General features: G+C 35.7%; 1 protein-coding gene across 9 annotated transcripts in view; it reads right to left on the reverse strand.

The window, feature by feature from the left end:
* Positions 1–18,490, reverse strand: part of FMN2 (formin 2) — a 167,520-nt gene that overhangs the window by 22,876 nt on the left and 126,154 nt on the right. For all 9 annotated transcript variants that reach the window (XM_048299832.1, XM_048299836.1, XM_048299838.1 and 6 more), the window contains one exon: positions 9,496–9,547. In XM_048299832.1, the coding sequence (XP_048155789.1) occupies positions 9,496–9,547 (52 nt within the window). The remainder of the gene's footprint in view (positions 1–9,495; positions 9,548–18,490) is intronic.

The raw sequence follows: 18,490 nt of genomic DNA on the forward strand, positions 1-18,490 counted from the left end.
ACTAACTTTATGTCTTTTCCTTGCCTCTGACATCTGTATTCTAACAGGCCACTCTGAGAAGAAAAATAGAAAAAAACCCAAGCATTTTTTAGCGTGACTCTTTGAATGCATTTTTAAGTTGCATATGCTTTTTCCATGTCATTATAAAATTACAATTTTAACTAATTTCAAACTTTCTCCCAAAATCATGGCTTGAGGTAGTTAAAGTTCTCTAGATGAATTGGTGTCAGCTGCAATCTGCTGTTATCTGAATACTTTGCATAAATGTTTAGGCTCTCTATCTTGGACTTTAATGCTTTTAGTTTCATGTTACAGTGGATATCATGCCCATGCTAAGCTGCTCCAGACGTATGGATAGCTCTGTGCTAAACTAGATGTAGGCAATATGAGCATGTGTAAAACAATACCGTGTAATTTTGTGCACTGGAAAGTCAGGCCTAGAAACATATCCAAGAGAAAACTATTTTTCTATCTTAAAAAGACAAACATGTGAGCTTCAGAGATATTAAATAACCCTTGTCTGGTTGAACTTGAAGAAATAATAAGGTGCCGTTAGACGCAGAATACAGTGGTAGAATGAATTTCAACAGCAGTGGTCTGACACAAAAGCTGCTGGCCTCAGTGCTGTAAGAAACTGCTAAAAACCTCATGTTGAAAGCCCATCTTGGCTTCAGATTATTAACACATCTCATCTTCACTGGAGGCCTTCTTGTTGGGGAAGATGAAACAGGAAAGCCTTATAAATATGATTGCCTGACAAAAGATTTGGGGAATATGAAAACTACAGGCAACATCGAAATGAAAGCCGCTTTTGAAATACCAAGTCTGAGTTACTTGAACAACTGGAAAACAATGGTATGGCCAACTGAAGGTAATCCCCTCTTGATTGAACAATACCCTCTGCTTGCAGGCAGGTCCAAGGGTCAGAGCAGACCCTACTAGCTCAGCAGAAGGGGTCCAAAGAGTAGTTTTTAGAAGTTAAGATGTAACACTCTATGGTAATATAAGAACTCTTATAGGCTGTATGTAAATGCTATAGGATTTGTATCTTGTATTAGATTGGTTAGTGACAATTAGAATACTCAGTACAGAAGATGATTTATTGTATTGTAACCAGGACTTCACCATTCCATTCTATTCTCATCACTTCTTCTTCACTCTCATTCCTCTCGCTCTCTCTCTCTCTTACCCGCTTACTCTCTTGCTCTCTTGGGCCTGCTCAGAGCTGCCAGCTGCAGCTCTAAGCAGTGCCCCTATACCCACGCCCTTTGCAATAAACCGCATGTTCCAAGATCTGACTTCAGAGATCTCTCGTCTCCGTCCGTCCCGACTGTCCAACCCACCCAAAGTCCCCGCACCTTCTGAGCAACCATTATTACTTAAAGAGGTTATAATTACATTTGGAAATAGTGCAGAACTGTTGTGCACTAAATACTGTGTTAAAAGCTTGTTATGTTTTTTCAATTTATTGATGACAGCCTCAGCCTTGTAATCTGCCTGCTCCCGTGGTGTGGCTCACTTTTATAACTGAAATTCATGAAAAGGCAAAGTCAGGGTTATCTAAAAAATCTTAACAATTATATAATGAAAGAATAGTTTTTCTTAAATCTAGAGCAGATTATTTAGATATCTAGATGGAAACCACACACATGCTTTATCAAATGTCAGGTACACGTAAGATTAAGAATAAAATTCAGCATAGATTAAATTTGATATATGTGCATTGACAAAAATACCCTCTAAATATAGCATGTGAAATGAATGTACAGGGGTTTTTTTGGAATAATCATAATAATTTCTATTTTGGTGCTCAAGTCAAACTTAGGTTTCAGTTTCTATTCTTTGAAATTTTATTCTTTATAGAATAAAAATGCTTTTATTCTTTATGAAATAAAAATGGTATTAAACACTTGGGTATTATAGAACATCCTAGCATTTTAAATGTTGTCTGATGCAGTTTCACCTTAACGCTTTGTGGTTGCTCTGGAGAGCGTTCTTACTTAATTCAGTGTCCAAGAGCTCTCTCCTTAACATGCATCCATTAATATCATCATAGGTCAGCACAACTATGAATAGAAGAAATCCATCCTTTGCTGAAAACAGAGCTGTTCATGGGGGCTTTCATATTCTTAGAGTCAATTATTACAAAATCCCATGAAAGGAAATTGAAAGACTTCAAAATCTGCCTTGATGAACCGCCAGGTTGGAAAGGTCTTTACTTGGATTTTTCAAATGTTAAGCACTTAAGATTCAACTCTCAAGTTATCCCAATATATCCTCTTCATAGAAATGATGGAAACTTTGTGTAGATGAGTTCAGAAAATGGGCAACATTTTCTACAAGGATTAAGTCTAAATGAAAAGGTGGCAGCCACTGGAATTAACAGAAATATTGTATTAAATAACTGCATCACTCTGGATTTGTGAATCATCAATATTCACATATCCAAGCCAAGCTAGACAAACCATACTCCTTTGACCTAAGAAAATTATCTCACGTCTGGAGGAGCTGGTCCCATCCCTTCCAAGGTTTACATGAAGGCTTCACAGTGTTTCTAGTCTGGGGTGACCACGCCCTAATTGTTTTCTCTAGGGTGAAGCACGAAGTTTTACCTCCTCCACAGACTGATTAAGGTAGAACTATCAGGCAGCAGCTGAGAAAAGAAGCGGGTGAGGTTATCTCATGAGAAGCCCTCATTTAAGACATAGTACAGAAGGGATCTGGCCCAGTAAAGCTGTTTCTGAACCGGCTTGTCGAAGAAGTCAAGAAACAAGGCAATGAGGCCGAGGAACAAACCGAGGAATAGTAAAGAGACAATGCTTTTTTTCCCTAGTCACCTCATCTCCATATATGAGAAGCACAGTGGAGTTTCAGCAGTAGGCTGAAGCAAGCCCTATATCGTGGAGGGGCTTGAGGATGGCAGCCTTCCATCAGCTGGAAATTGTTATGGAAGGAATGACCTATATTGTACAGATTATTACTGGATAGTTCCCAGATGAGTTAATACAGCAGTTGTGACCTAATTAAATGCCACCCCTGCCGTTCTGCTTTTCCATTTGCATATACATGACAACAGCAACATAATATTGTAATACTTAAAGTAAATCTTAACATACAGCAAGGAAGAAAGGAACAACTCTAGTGGCAAATCAGCACAAGAGAGTAAAAGAGTCACAGTACTTGCAAATGTGAACACTGTACTATGAAGGTCTTAGGAAACAATCTAACCAAACAGCTCAGGTAGACAATGATGAAAGAAAAGTCCTGCTGAACACAATCAGAAGCTGATGCAAAATGCAGAGGCACTGGAGCTAATCACACATGCACGCACACAAGCGTTTTACTTCAGCTGCAACAGCTCAAGAGGAATATCTTGAATTTTTGAGGGCTACTCAGTGAAACCACCTGCTGGACATAAACTGGAAGCCAAAAAAGATATGACACATTGAAAGACTTTAATTCATGTATTTTTTTCCCACTAATTTTATTAGCTACCTGATTCTTCTATTTTCTCTTTTTCTAATCCTCAGTTTGATGCCATAGCATTAGTTTTGGGTTGATCAGACCCAAGTTATTTTAACTATATTGTTATCCAGGTGTTAGCTGCTATTTAGCAGTGTAACTGTAGTTGCACCTTAAACTAACGTCCTTTATCTTTTACTGTAAGATCTAAGAATAAATCCTCTACATAAACTTTAGAATAAGTTGCATAAAATAGTAGATTTCTGAATTGTACCCCAGACTGTTAGAAGTTGTATTCCCATTTGTTCATACTAGCAATGAATGCCATTAAATACAAACTAATTTCAAACCAATAAAATAAAATTATTTTCAAAGCAAGTAAGCCAAAATCTTTAAAAGAAAAGATAATGCTCTTACAGGCAAAAAGCAATCATCTAAATAGTTAAGGACTTGTATCATTTGGCAAATATTTTCAGAAAAGGACAAGGACTTCATCTTCCAGGATAAGACCAATTACCCATATTTTAGAAGAGACTTTCTGACATAACTAAACTGCTGGCTAAGTTTCCATTACTGCGTATCTACTGGTCCTGATATTTTGTCAGAGACAGGATACTAAACTAGAATGATCCAAACTGTTTAACAGTCTGTAAGCTTCTTCTATACACATATCCTCTGCTCAGCAAGTATTTACTTTTTGCTGATCCAACTAATGTATATCTACGGTCTGAAATGTATTACCCTTAGCAATTCCAGCCTGCATGCTGGGAGCCACACAGTGAGAAAAGAGACATAACAGTGAAGGAACCAACAATAGATGAATGGCCAAAGAGTAGTGAAAGACAGAGTCCCATAGCATATTCTTGCCTTTCAGTTAAAACTTTCCTTCTGTTTTTTGTTGCCTTTTTTTTTTTTTTAAATACATACCTCTTCCACTAAGCTTTTCACCAGTTTATTTCAATCATTAACTCAATTTTCACTTTAACTTTACAGTTCACTTTTGGAAACAATCCAAAACATTGTGTGGAGGGTAGTGAGGTGGGAAGAACATTTAATGTTTTAAAGGATTACCAGACTTAGGTGCTACATTTCGAGGTGTTGCTTTTCAGCAGTGCCATTGTACCATACTGTCTGCTATTTCTCTAAATGTCATCAACTTGTCAGCTCATAAGCAGGTGTAAACCTTTGTTCCTCCACAAGTCTCATATTCAGTGAAGTCAATGGAAGTCTGCAAAGACTGTTGTGTCAGGAATACTTTTTTTTTTGCAAGCAATTTAAAGGTAAACATTTCTCTTCAAAATTAATGTCGTTTTGTTGCTACAGCAAAAGAAAGCAACAACACATTTCTAACTGGATTATTAAAAGTCCTGAAAACAGAAGAGGTGCCTGGGAGGCTGCACTCAAAAAGCACTTAAAAGCCCAAAAATCACTGGAATGTGCAAGTAATGGAAGCAAATTATAAAACAAACCAAATAAAAATATCCCAATATAGAAAGATGAGCATTTCATACCAAGCCACGCACGTCCTAAATTCCCCAGTTGATACTTACGTCAAAAGGCAAAAAGGCCTCTGTTTGACTTTTTATAAAACAAATATATATTCTCATAATGCTTTGAGATTTGCTAAAGAAAAAATTAAGTTCTAAGATTTTTTTGAATGAGTGATGCACAGAAAGCCAGGACAGCAAGTGGCATTTCTATCTTTCCAGCTCTTGTTAGGCATCAACAGGAAAAACAGGTGAACGGTTTTAAACCACCAGTGTATGGGACTGTTGACTTAGTGACTTACCACTTCAAGCAAGGTTATACTATCTGAAACACTAAAAAAGAAACAAAACGAAACAAAACCCCCAAACTTTAGTAGCATTCTTAAACATTTCTAGCATACATTGTCTTTTACAGGAGTGGAATATAAATTAATTATATGAAATATGAGTAACTGAACAATTTTCAGTGCTGCTGAACTGAATTTAGAATCAAATGCTTCTGAGCAAATGTTAGACTGAGAACAGGAAAAATTGAATATCATCTGACTGTGTCTTGGATATAAAAAACAAACATCTCCAATTAAATTTTTGAATAATTCCCACAGTGTTAGTCCAAGAAGACACAAATGTTTGCAGGGAACGGGGAAGGAAAACACCATCTGTACTATTTCAGTGGAAGAAAGACCAGTGTTACCAGTCTGGATTTATTTGCTTTTAAAAAAGAGGTGAATCTGGAAGCCTTCTAAGCAGACAAGAACTTAATACTGGGTGAGGTATTATAAGAAAGTAATAAAGTTACATGCTACTCCTCTAGAGCTGTTCAGATAGCAAGACAGAGAATTAGGAATTCCAACTTCACTGAATGCTGTTGCTAGTAATTTCAGTCAGGTTGTTTAGCTATTGGTTCTTCAGAAATGAAGTGCAAGAGGAGGAGTAACTAACTCATTTCTGATTATAAGTCTGCAAAACGGTATTTCTGCTGTTGCTGTTACTTTTCATCCAAGCATGGCAAACGAGGTATCACTTGCCATGTTATCTGGACAATAATTTTGTTGCAATCTTGGTTCCTACCTGCTGTGGATGCTATGATAAAAGTCTGTCTCATTCTGAAATTGTATTAAGCATACCTAGAAACAATACTACAATTTTTTTTTCTTGCTGCTTAAGTAAAATCACATCTGAAAAGATGAAAGATATTTAACACTAAGTAAATGAAAATACAGAAAAGAGAGAACATATATATAATACAAGTCTTGGGACAGAGGATGTTATTTCAAATTAAAAAAAAAAAAAAAAAGAAGAAAAAAAAAAGGTGCACCGAACTGAGGACTCCTAAAATACAGAAGCATCTCTTTCCCCTCCTCCTCCTCCTCTCTCTTTTCTGTTTTACTTCTTTCACCTCCCCCCAAACGAGTTTTTTTTTTGCTTTAACTTGACAAGTATTTCACAGTTTCTCAAGCATTTAGCAATGAGGATCTAATTGGAAAGTGCCAGGTTCTTTCTTATTACACTTTATCAATATTGTTAAGGGAATGATGTAATTGTTTGGGGTTTGGTGAAGACATTCCATGTCACTTCAGTGTTAATACCAGGCTGGAGCCTTCCTTGTCTGCCTGCGTAAGCTAGATAAACATAGACCTGTGTGCTTTCTTCTCATCTCAGGATACTTACTCAGAGAGATCTTGGAACATATGCCTATTGCGAGCTAAACATTTCACTTTTCATTTTATCCATGTGCCAGAAATCCATTCCTTGGATAAACACTTTACATACTGACACTCTCAAAGTCACTAAACACGATAAATAAAGAGAGAATACATCATTTCAAAACTGATTAAACATTTTCTCACTTGTGACAAATGAACAGCTATACACTGTATGGAGTCCCTGGAGCAGACATTCCATTTGCTTTGTCTTCATTTTGTGTGTAAGATTAACTTCCCATTTCAGCTCATCTATTGCACAACTGAGCTTTTTTAAAATACACATTGCTGCATTTCCCCCAAATCATTATTCATTTCAGAAACATTTTTTTGTTATTGTTGCAAGAGCTTTTCTTTTGGGCTTTTGTATTCTAATGGAGAGAAACTAACAAAGAAAATAATAATAGTAATAATAATTTTTAAAAAATCTTAGTTTTTAATGAAAGCTAAAGAAATGCTTCCATGCAGTAGACCTGAACTTACACATGGGCTGAAGTCATCCACTTCAACAAGGAAAATCCAAGCACATTAATCACATTAACTTTGCTCCATCTAATCCATCACTTTCCTTTGCACTACTTGCTCGTCTCGTTATCCTATGCACTGCTATCTACCTATGATTAGTCAAATGCAACTAATCTTTTATTTAGCTTCTTAAGCTCTCATCTTCTTTTTCACCCAAACCTGCCAAAAAGGATCCCAAGCATTTTATTTCCAAGCTAAATTAAAAATTTTAGTGAAATAATTACACATAATACTAAAACTATAGATGAAGTTGTCTTCAGTGTTTTAACAAATACCACTAATCTGATCAAGAGTTTCAGTGGGAAGGTGGAGGGAAGAAAGAAAATAATATCTAGTAACCTAGATATTAGTAAATGTGGTCCTAGCATAATTCCTTGTCTTCCATGAAAGATTATGTCTGTGAGTATCCTTGCGAGATATTCACAGTAAGGAGGAGCAATGAAGCAGAATTTTCTTCTTTGACAAACTGTGTAAAAGGAGCTGCTACACTCAATATAGGGGGAGAAGAAAGAATTAGGACAAGTCAGAAGAAGCAGACAAAGTTGAATGACAATCCAGGGAGCAGTTTACTTTCTTCCCCCTTTAGGCTAATTAAACCAATAGGAAGTTTTATATGATGGTTCCAGTCTTGTCAGGGAAAAAGATTAGAATGGAAAATGAATTAGACACCAAAAAATAGTGATAAATCACAAGATTTCTGAACAGATTGCTGATTCCACTGTCATTAGATTCCTGTCACCTTTGGAGCAGTATTCTAATCCATTTTCCACAGGAAAAACATTTTCCTTAAAAGAGCAGTCAGAGATCACAAAAATCTCCTAACAGCACCATCTTCTCTCAAAGTTTTATTGTGAAGGAAAATTTTAAAGATAAGAATTATGTAACCAAACAGTTAAACAAACCTAAGAAATGTCAGGAATGCCTTTCATATACTTGAGCAAGAGGTGTGATACTAAGCCACAGCAATACCCTGAGATTAGCTCAGCTGGTTAGTGCATGGTGCTAATAGCACCAACGTTGTGGGTTTGATCCCTGTACGGGCCATTCATTTAAGAGTTGGACTCGATGACCCTTGTGGGTCCCTCCCAGCTCAGAATATTCTGTAATTCTATCATGAAACTTAAGGGAATCTACTCAAAGCAGCTGTCTGTGATTCTCTTACACTTCCTTTGTTGCATTTTTTCCCACCATGATTCCACACCACTGATGTGCCACTCAAGGAGCTACCATCTCTGTACAAGTAAGAAGGGAGCTTCTTGTGGCACTCACTCCTCTGGGCTTCTTTTTCAGCTACTATCTTTAGTACACTGCCCAAGAGAATAGAGAGAGAATGTGGTGTTGTACCAGGAAAGATGTCAACCGCCCTGTGGCAATACTGCAGGTAGCAAATTCGGGCACTGAGATCATAGAATGGCTAACAAACCATAGTAAAAACTAGTAGAAAAAACCCCATAGTAGTAACATTTATAGTGATATCTTTTACAGGAATCCTACTGAGAGACTTCATAATTCTGGGAATATATAATGGATATATTCACTAGTATGTATTAAGTGATAGTTGTAGCTAGTACAAAAAGAAAATGCTATTTTTAGCAAAGGATAAACAAATGCAGACTGTGAGTTTCACTAAACCTGGGCTATAAATGCTGTGCACCATATTTCGATCTCTTGCTGGGACAGATAAAAATCTGTCCCATTTAAACACTGCTGCTGGAGAACTCTTCCAAAAAATCAGACCAAACCACGTGTGGTGCAAATGCAGTGAGGTTCCCAGTTTTGGAAATTGTCTCAACTGCACACATCTGTGATGAAATTTAATGAGGTATTTTGCCTTTTGCCACAAAAAGTATTTGAAGATCTATTAGCAATTTTACAAAGGAAGTCACATTTAACTATACATACCATTAGTTTATTAAAAGAAAGGTTTTAATTCTTTTTTATAAAATGGACATTTTATAAGCAGAAGAAACGGTGCCTAATGAATAATATTTGTTTGGGGAATGCTAAATATCTCTCAAATCACCACGATTCTTGTGTAGTATGAACAGTTTTCCTCAGTCCAAACGGTACATTCTGAATTTATTTTTACATAAGATTAATGCATTTTCTGAAAGACAGGAGTAATGTACACTATTTCTTTATAGAATTTCAATCTTTCTTCATTGTCAAATTAAAATTGAAAATAACTAAATATCACTTCATTTTCTGAGTGCATTTCTATCAATATTCAAAAATACAGTAATACTGGTTATCAATACAACAACTGCTACAAAACCATATTTTTCAAAGAAAGGTTTTACTGCATTGCTCTTTCTTACCTTTTATGTGCTTCTGTCAGTGACTTCTCTTCATTTTCTTGGTCTATTTTGGCTGTAAAAATACAATCGAATAATTAGCAACAAGGTGAAAAATAGAGATGTTTCCGGATAATTTTAAGTATGTAATGTGTAAAATATATTGAAACGACCTGAGGATATACTCATGTGGATCAATTCTGAAAGAAAAACACCAACCAACTCCCCATTCAACAAACAACCACAAAACAAAACTGCACAAATTTTGATAACCTTATTAAAAAGAAATCCAAAACCACAACCACAAAAAGAAATCAACACAAAACTCAAAGACTTGAAAATTAAAAAACAAAAAAAATCTTGCAGTAATATAAACAACAACCAAGTCATGAAATTGACTTAAAACCAGATCTTAAATAATGATTCCAAAATTTAAATAATATGGGAACTTGTCTACCAAGAGGAGGAAAAGCTGAGTAAAGAGCAGGAAAGATTCAGCCTTATAGCTTTTCTACAAGTTGCTTGACAAATGAAAACTCTTCCCGCTCCCTGTACACACATCCATTAGTGAAGTACTAGAACTGTAGCAGGCACATATTGAAAACATGACTGGTTTTATATGAAAGATATTATCATTTGGTGATCATGTGAAGGAAATTACAAATAAGAAACTTTCACTCCCACACATTGGTGAAAAAATTATCTATTTGCCACATGTTCTCTCATAATTTTTTTGTGCACATTTCACTTAACTTACATCAGTGAAAGAATACTTAATAAAAAATCTACAAGAACGTGCACATTAACTTAGGCATCACCAATGTGCAAAGCAATTACCAATCTGCTCTGTGCATGTGCTTAGGTGAAATTTATATTTATGCAGTCATTCAGGTAGCACAACTTAAATCTCACTTAAGATCTGCATGCTTTAGCAGAAAGCTCTTTTAAGTTGGTGCTTGATTCCCTTTTCAGTCTGCTAGACTTCTGGCTTGTTAAGTTGCACGTAGAATTTTAGGATTCCCAAGAGTCAGTAGCTTTTGGAACATGCAAAAGCTCTTAACTTCCTGGTAACAAATGTCAGTAGTATAAAATTCATGTAGAAATGTAAAAAAGAAGAAACCTTTAAGCTATTTTTTATTCCACTTTCCCTACATAGCTCTATAATAATAATTCATTAAAATTATTTTTATACATCATAGATACAGTGCCTTTGAAAAAGAAAATCTTGATTTTAAATTTGTCAAAAAAGAGCAAACCAGTGGCTTAATTAGGATACAAAGATAATTGCTGTTTTTCTGTTACAATGTTTCAATCAACAGCAATTTACAAACATGCACTCAAATGGGCGTGTGAAATCTGTAGCAAAGGTATACAAATGGACTTTCCTTATACTTTCCCCAGTCACAACAATGACCAGAGCTTTGTCTAGGGCTGCAAATGCTTTTTATTAGTAGCAATGTAGTCTGCTGAGTAGGGTGACCAGTGCCCGGATATTTGCAGCGGAAAAAATTGTATTTAGTAATCATTACTTGGGCTCCACCATTGTTATCCTGAAAGCAAAAAAAAATCCCAGCAAACCACAGAAAACTCAAGGCAGAGATGGGTAAATGCTCTCAAGGAAACTGAAGAGCACGTGAATCCTGCCTGATTACAGGTTTCAATACTGACTTGAAACATGGCCCAGATTCTTCAAAAGGTTTGCGAGGGCTCACAACCCTTTTGAGTGAAGTTGAGCCCAGTGCTGAGTGAATTTGGGCTGACTTGAAGTTTTTCTTGAAAGCCTTGCATCACTTTGGATAAGAAACCAGGTGAAATGTTGCAGGTTTTAGATATTTTCATTAATACTTTTTTTTTCTTCATATTTCAGTCCTGAAAGTGAAGGTATTACCAGTAAAAACATATTGTTCAAAAGAGAAGAAGCTGTGCACAAACTCTCTGAATGAAATGAGACCAAATATCTAATTCTGCATTAACACAATCCCTAAGTATCTGTGGATACAACTCTTAAAAGAAATAATTCTATTACTGAAAAATGCAATTTGGACTTCTTTCACTGAAGCAATGCTTAGAAACAGAGGCTAGCATCTTCCATCCTATGACAGTCTTGTATACACATATCGCATTCTTAGAATATAAATTTTTTTATCATTCCAGGATTGGTGGGATGGAATATCATTAGACCTGCCTTGTTTTAGGTCCTTTCTTGTTTACTTCAACTGTTCTGCACATGTTTACAAACAATTATTTACACACCAATAATGGAACAAATATTCCACAATTTATTTTTCAAAAGAGTGTAAGCATAACATATTATCCTAAGCTTATTGAAGCATGTCAGAATATCCCCATTCTGGCACAAGTTTCCTTTCAATTAAAAAAGAAAGTTATTGTGGTCCAGAGAAGAAGAAAAACAAATTAAAGCAAAACAAAACCAAATTATTTTTGGTATATATACTTTCAATAAATTCATAGAGAATTGGTATCACACAATGAAAAGAAACTCTAGAAACCCTGAATGGCAGAGATGCATGTAATAGCACTTTTTTTTTCTAATTTTTTTTTTTAATATGTTCTAATAAGTACATATGCATAAGGCAGCTACTATTCCCACAGAGAGAGATTTCATCCTGCATCAAATCACCTCTTGGTATTAAACAGAGTCTTGCAAGGAAAAGAATTTTCTCTGAAGAAGAATTTCCTTGTAGTTTGTTCCAAATGTGATAATATTTTTAAACATTTCGCATGCTATCAAAAAATGTTATTCAGGTGAAAATCTAATTTCAACCCTTTTGCATTATCATTTTTCTAGACAGAAAAGGTTAAAGACATTATGAAAACAATTCTGATTCCACAAGACCACAGGTGGGACCAGTGAAAGAGAAAATATGGTATATACACTCAGAGATCTGTCCCTGTCCAAAGAAAATAATCAGATGACTGCTTTTGCAGTAGTATACAGTAAACATCCAAGAGCTATGGAAAATGGCTAGTTGAAGACATCCAGTGAAATTTAATCAGTCAGGGAAGAAAGCCTCCTGTTATAAAAGTGACAGAGTTCTTATTATCACTTGGATGCAATGGAATAACTTGTAGACACTGAAACAGCTGGAGACTGTTTTAACTTCTGGAATGGGCCACTAATATTACCTCCTGATATTAGTGATTATAGGTACTTTGCCCTGTACTAATCACCCCATTGGTAAACTGCTTCCAATTTAGCTTTCCTCTTTGAGTAGGGAAAGAAAAAAAATGTAGTTATGGTGGATCCAGTTGAAGGTGCATTATACTTGATCATTTCACTCAATATAATGCATCTTTATTATCACTTCTTCCTCCAAAGCAGTTCATCACAGGTGTAAAAACAGTGCACGAAAGGCACCAGTTTGGCTTCTTCATTCTTGGCATATATCCATTAAGTGCCAAATGCCAGCTAAAAGATGTCCAACTTGGGAGAACATTCAGGGCAGAATAGTGTACTTCCTGTTACAAAAAAACCACCTACAACAGGTGAAATAATAAAAAAAAAGAATATCCATGCCCATTCCACAGCAATCATAACATATCAATGGTCAATATTAGAAGAATTAGATAAATCCAGGGATATCATGGCAGCTGACCATATCTGAGCACTCTCTTCTGCCACTGCAATTACTCTCTATCTTCAAGAAATAAGATTATTTCAGAAATATTATTATTTGATTTCCTTTGAAAAACATTAAAAGAAATCTTGCAGTCATGCAGTATCCATATCTGCTTTCATATCTATTTGGAATCCACTAGCTAATGTGGCAGTGACTGCTTGCAGGTTTTCTGACAGATGTAGGAATTTCTGCTCTTGGGTTAGTTTTATTTCCCAAATATTCCATATTTTATTGGCTCATCATCTTTTCTAAGACCCCCAGCTAAGAACTTTTCTTGATTCTTGACACCAATTTGCTGAAGTACCTCCAAAAACACTGTTCCAAATCTATTAAAGACTATATCACACCAGGAAATACTAACCCCACTATTTTGTGTAATGCATCACTCACCAAAGGTAACACTTAGTTTTATATGTCAGCCTTCATACACTCTATATATTGTTGGGCTTTACATGCAACTTTCATAATCCTGAAGGCAAAGATATTCTGAAAAATCTACTTTAAATAATATAATTGGAAAATAACCTAAGGTCATATTGAAAAACATGGCCATCTCAAAACCCACAGCATTTTGGAGTCAAAGTGACCTCACACAGAGCAAAGCTACCTTATCAATGATTTACAACATGTACTGATTTAGTTATATTTTCCCTTTTTCATTTGAAAGCATCTTTAATGCCTTCTTGTTGGATGACATTCCACTGTTTGCCTGCTTTTTCCATTAAGATACCTTCAGATTATTTAAAGTTGGTCTCCTTTTAGAGCAAGGTCTATACTTCCTAAACACTTTATATATTTGGTCAAAATTCAAGTACATTCCTTCCTCCCTACATCATTGCTTACCAAGCATGAGGACTGTACTATATCCAAGGCTCTTTTATCAATTCTTTTAACTATAGGACATATATATTTCTTCAAAAATTACTCATCAGATGTTCTAATTTCTATTCTATCACTTTTAAAAAAATTTGATTCAATTTACTGCTTGATGTTTTATAATTGGGACATAAAACTTGATTTCATGCATCTCAAAATGAGCTTTCAAACAAGATCTCACAAATTAAGTATAATTAACTGAATTTTCAATTTTTCTGTCCTTATCAGCATATATCCACATTCCAGAATGATGTAAACACATGAAACAGTGGCATGTTCTTCCAATTCTTTTTGATTAGAGTCCTGCAAATGTTACTTATAAACTTCTACAAAGGAACATATATGAACAACCATACTAAAGTGACCTATGCATTTATGAAAAATCTGATGTATCTCACCAAATTGAATGTGAGAAATAGACACAGGAATTTTAGAAAATGCTGGTCTTCAGCAGAACAGTATAATTCACTTTTCTCTAAATAGTCTTTTTTTTTTTTTAAGAAGCCTAGAAGATGAAATTAAATTAAAAGGGGTTCAAAGGCAAGGATATAAACCATTGATTGACCACAAATTGTTCCCTCTGACCTCAGTGGATCATTCTGGATGTGTTATACTAAGTTCTCTGCGGAAATGAAGCCATGCTGTACGCAAAGACAACTGCCAAGTATCCTTTCATTTTCAGGCCAATAAACTTACTCTACTAATCTCCTCCAAATTTAACCACTATACCTTGTGCATTAAATCTGACTTTAAAAAAAGCTAATAACATGAATATATCTTCTTTCTATGGGTACAGACTATTTTCCGTGTGGACAGATATTGCAAATAACATCTGTTGTTTCTATTATCAGCTGTTGCAACTTCTTGTTTGAAAGTGTGATATTTCACTCTATCATCTCTTCCACAGGATTAAAAAAAATCTAAAGAGAAATATTTGTTTTACAACTAACTGGGAACTTGAAGACATACAACAACTGTTTTAGACTGGGATTATGGTGCTCCTCTTTTATATACACATTATTAAAAAGCAGCAAAATTTATAGAAAAAAAACCTATTAATAGTATTTTTACAAACCTTTCCTGCAGATTTATGAGGATCTTTAAAGAAGACATATTTTCTTTCACACTGGTGATGAACAAATAGTAGCTGGGGCTTTGAAAATATACCATGTATCTCCAATAGCAGAGCCACAAATTCAAAAAAAGTCCCAACAAAACAAACTAAAAACCAAATTGAGGGAAAAACATTCTTAAAAAGTTTATGGAACCTCAGGCAGTTCACCTGTCACGTCTGTCCTAGCTCCATTAAGGCTTGAGGACCTGAGGTGCCTGAAAAAGGCCACAAGGATACCTTCTGTAGGTATCTCAAGCACATGACTAGGACAGAAAGAAAATGGATATAGAGAAAATATTGGATGAACTACCACAAGCAACAGCATGCAGTTACTCTGCTATTATTAGGGTCTAAGGTCCAAGTTAACAAGAGCTCTGTCAGTGTTTCTGAGAAAATTTCCCTATTGTCCTTGGTAGTATATATACTTTTAAATACCCTCAGAAAACACCAACACTTAGAGAAATTTTTTTTTGGCAGTTAGCATACTATTGAAGACTGTGTTTTGAAAAACCTTGAAACACCAAAGCAGAATAGCAAATACACCAGAATCAATAGAAAGCTCTTGAGGAAAGTCTCTTTCTTCCCCTCCCCCTTTATCTCCGCTCCCTTTTAGACTTTTGAATTTGTTTTGCGTCAGTTTTTGGATTTTGTTGTTGTTTGTTCTCTTTGCATGTTTTATTTAATAGGATTAGTGTGGTTAAGGGCATGAGTGGCACTAGGAAGAACTAAGCCATTTTAGATGGACACTATGAAAAAAGAAGTGGCTTTTGGGGAAGACTGTGAAGAAAAGTTAGATGATCATTAGTTTTTAAATGATGACAGGGGCTTGTGCTTGGTGGCTTTCTAAAAAAAACCAAAATCCATAAACCTCAAGCTTAGAATTAAATATGAAGTATGCAAGGGATTTGATGAGAAAAATAGACTCAAAGCTAGCAACTAATAAGAATTATCAATGCCCTTTATGTGTAAATGTACTAGATAAGCATAGCCACAAAACAAGTTGACCCATTGGTGCCGATTCAGAACGTATTCCAAGTAGACCTTGTAAGTCTACTCAAAGTACATTCAAACACCCTGCCAGAGCTTTTGTTCCACCAGAACTTTTTGTTGTTTGTGGTACGATCTTGATCCAGTGATTACTGTCTGTAGTCACCGTCTGGCCCCAATCCCTGTTGCAATTTAAGCTATTTCTGCTGAACCAGTTTCAAAGGGCTATGAGTAAGGAGATGCACGAAATTGCCATCCCTTCTGATCTCCTGAACTCTCTTAAGGGAATATCACATCTTCTCAGGTAATTGAATACAGGAATGCATCTGAGTAATCTCAGATGGAAGGCAACAAGAATCCTTTCATCTTGTCTACATCCTAAATCTTTTTACTTTTTTCCTCTCTTTATTTAAAGTGTTAACTAGTATTTGTTTATAATTAGCTATGAATGTGCTTTCCAGTAACTTTCAAGTGGAGCCAGTTGTTTTTTTTCTTTTTTTTTGACAGATACAAAGCCTTTTCAATGACTCATTAGAGCTGTGTTGCTGTAGTTTTGAGAATTTCTATTTACACTGAACAAAGATTCAAGTACATTTGGATGGCTTGTTATCAGGTACATTAATGCTAAGAAAGCTTTACAAGAGAATACAGCAGGATTTCTTCTGGGAATCCTAGCAAGAGTTTTACATCCTTCTGTACTTCCTACGACAAATTCATAAAAGGTTTTCAGCATGAAGAATACCTGTACCCCCTCCCCCATTTTCTAAGATTTTTATGCCTACAGGTAAGAGAACATTGAAATAGAATATTTAAATTTAGAAATTCAGGCCCCAGTTTCTTGAAGATAACTTGGGATAGAGCATCCAATCTGCTGAACATTTTCCTGATTATGTTGTTTCTTTTTTCCAAAACCTATGATCAGTTAAACACATAAATACTTACATAGATTCCAACCAATTATACTTCCTTATGACTAGACCGTCACACAACAGGAATGCAAATTATGTGCTAGCTCCATAGATTATGAGCAAGATTTCTGGAAGCACAACTTAAAACCTCAGTGAATAAGCAAGGACAGAAACTTGAACTTCCTTAAAAGTTAAAAAATTTTAGAATTAAGAAGACTATAAAAGGAGATTTACTTTTCAGATTAATATTATATTAATAATAAAACCAAAAAAATTAATCTCAAGTTCTGAGACATGTCTCAAGAAGCAAACTTCCTCCACATTTTGCTATTTGTGTTCTCTTTTACTCCATCAGGCAGCAGTTTGGTAATAGGATAGTTATTTTTGCTTCAGTATTCATCAGCAAGTGGTCTATCCACACTGCCAAAGTTGCAGAAGGCAAAGGCAAGGACTGAGAGAATGAAGAAGGAAAAGATTGGGTTTGAGACTGAGGAACATGAAGGTACTCACATTCATGGGACCTGATGAGATGCATCCATATCCGAGGAAGTGGCTAAGCCACCATCCATCATATTTGAGAACTTGTGTCACATTCACAGAAGTACAATGCATTGTATTTCGTGTGCAGCTTTGAGCTCCTCACTCGATGTTCCCTGCTACTGATCTTAAATCCAACACTGCTGAAAGGTCTCAGTCAGGCCAGGACTAGGCAGGAAACAGATGTGAAGCTGGACAGCATACCTATGACTAAATATATGTTTTTGGGTACAATAAAGATACAGCAAGAGAATTCAGGCCTGATTTAAAAGGAAGGCTGTTCATCTGTAAGCCTGGACTCCACAGTGCTGAAGAACATATGCCATTGTGATTACGGCTTATGAAGGACCTAAGTGCTCTTAAGCTTTAATGTCCTCTTATTTTTCGTTCTCCATCCCAAGAACTATGTCATAAAAGGAATCTTATTTGATTACATTTTTACTAGAGAAGGGATTTAAAATGTGGATTATTTTCTGCCCTCCCCTGTCCACAATGTTTTTGGTGGTTTTTTTCAGAGGGCATTTTTTTCAGAGTATTTCGAGCTGGATGACTTATATCATGCTATTGTGATACTCATACATTGTTCTGTCCTGATGTGATGACAAAATACGTTTTTTAACTCTACCACACCTGTGCTGTCTGAAACCACTGCGATGCCTACAAAAATGATTAGATGAGATCCTGTGCCAAAGGCACAAAACAGCTGACAGCCCCAGTCTAAAAGTTTGGTCTTTCATGGACTTTCATGGAGCAAGGGAGGCTAATTCAGTGAAGCCTGTCTAGTGTTGCAAATGCAACACTATCTGAATTAGGATTATTATGTAAAATTGCACACCAATGGAGGTGCTGACATCTGAAGTAAGGATAAGTTTATATCGCACTGACGTTAAACTATTTATCAGCATTAAGATGTCAGTGTGAGATTAAAAAAATACTTTTAGGACTCAAAGAACAAG

The sequence above is a fragment of the Corvus hawaiiensis genome, chromosome 3 (assembly GCF_020740725.1).
Source record: "Corvus hawaiiensis isolate bCorHaw1 chromosome 3, bCorHaw1.pri.cur, whole genome shotgun sequence".
NCBI classification, from domain to species: Eukaryota; Metazoa; Chordata; class Aves; order Passeriformes; family Corvidae; genus Corvus; species Corvus hawaiiensis.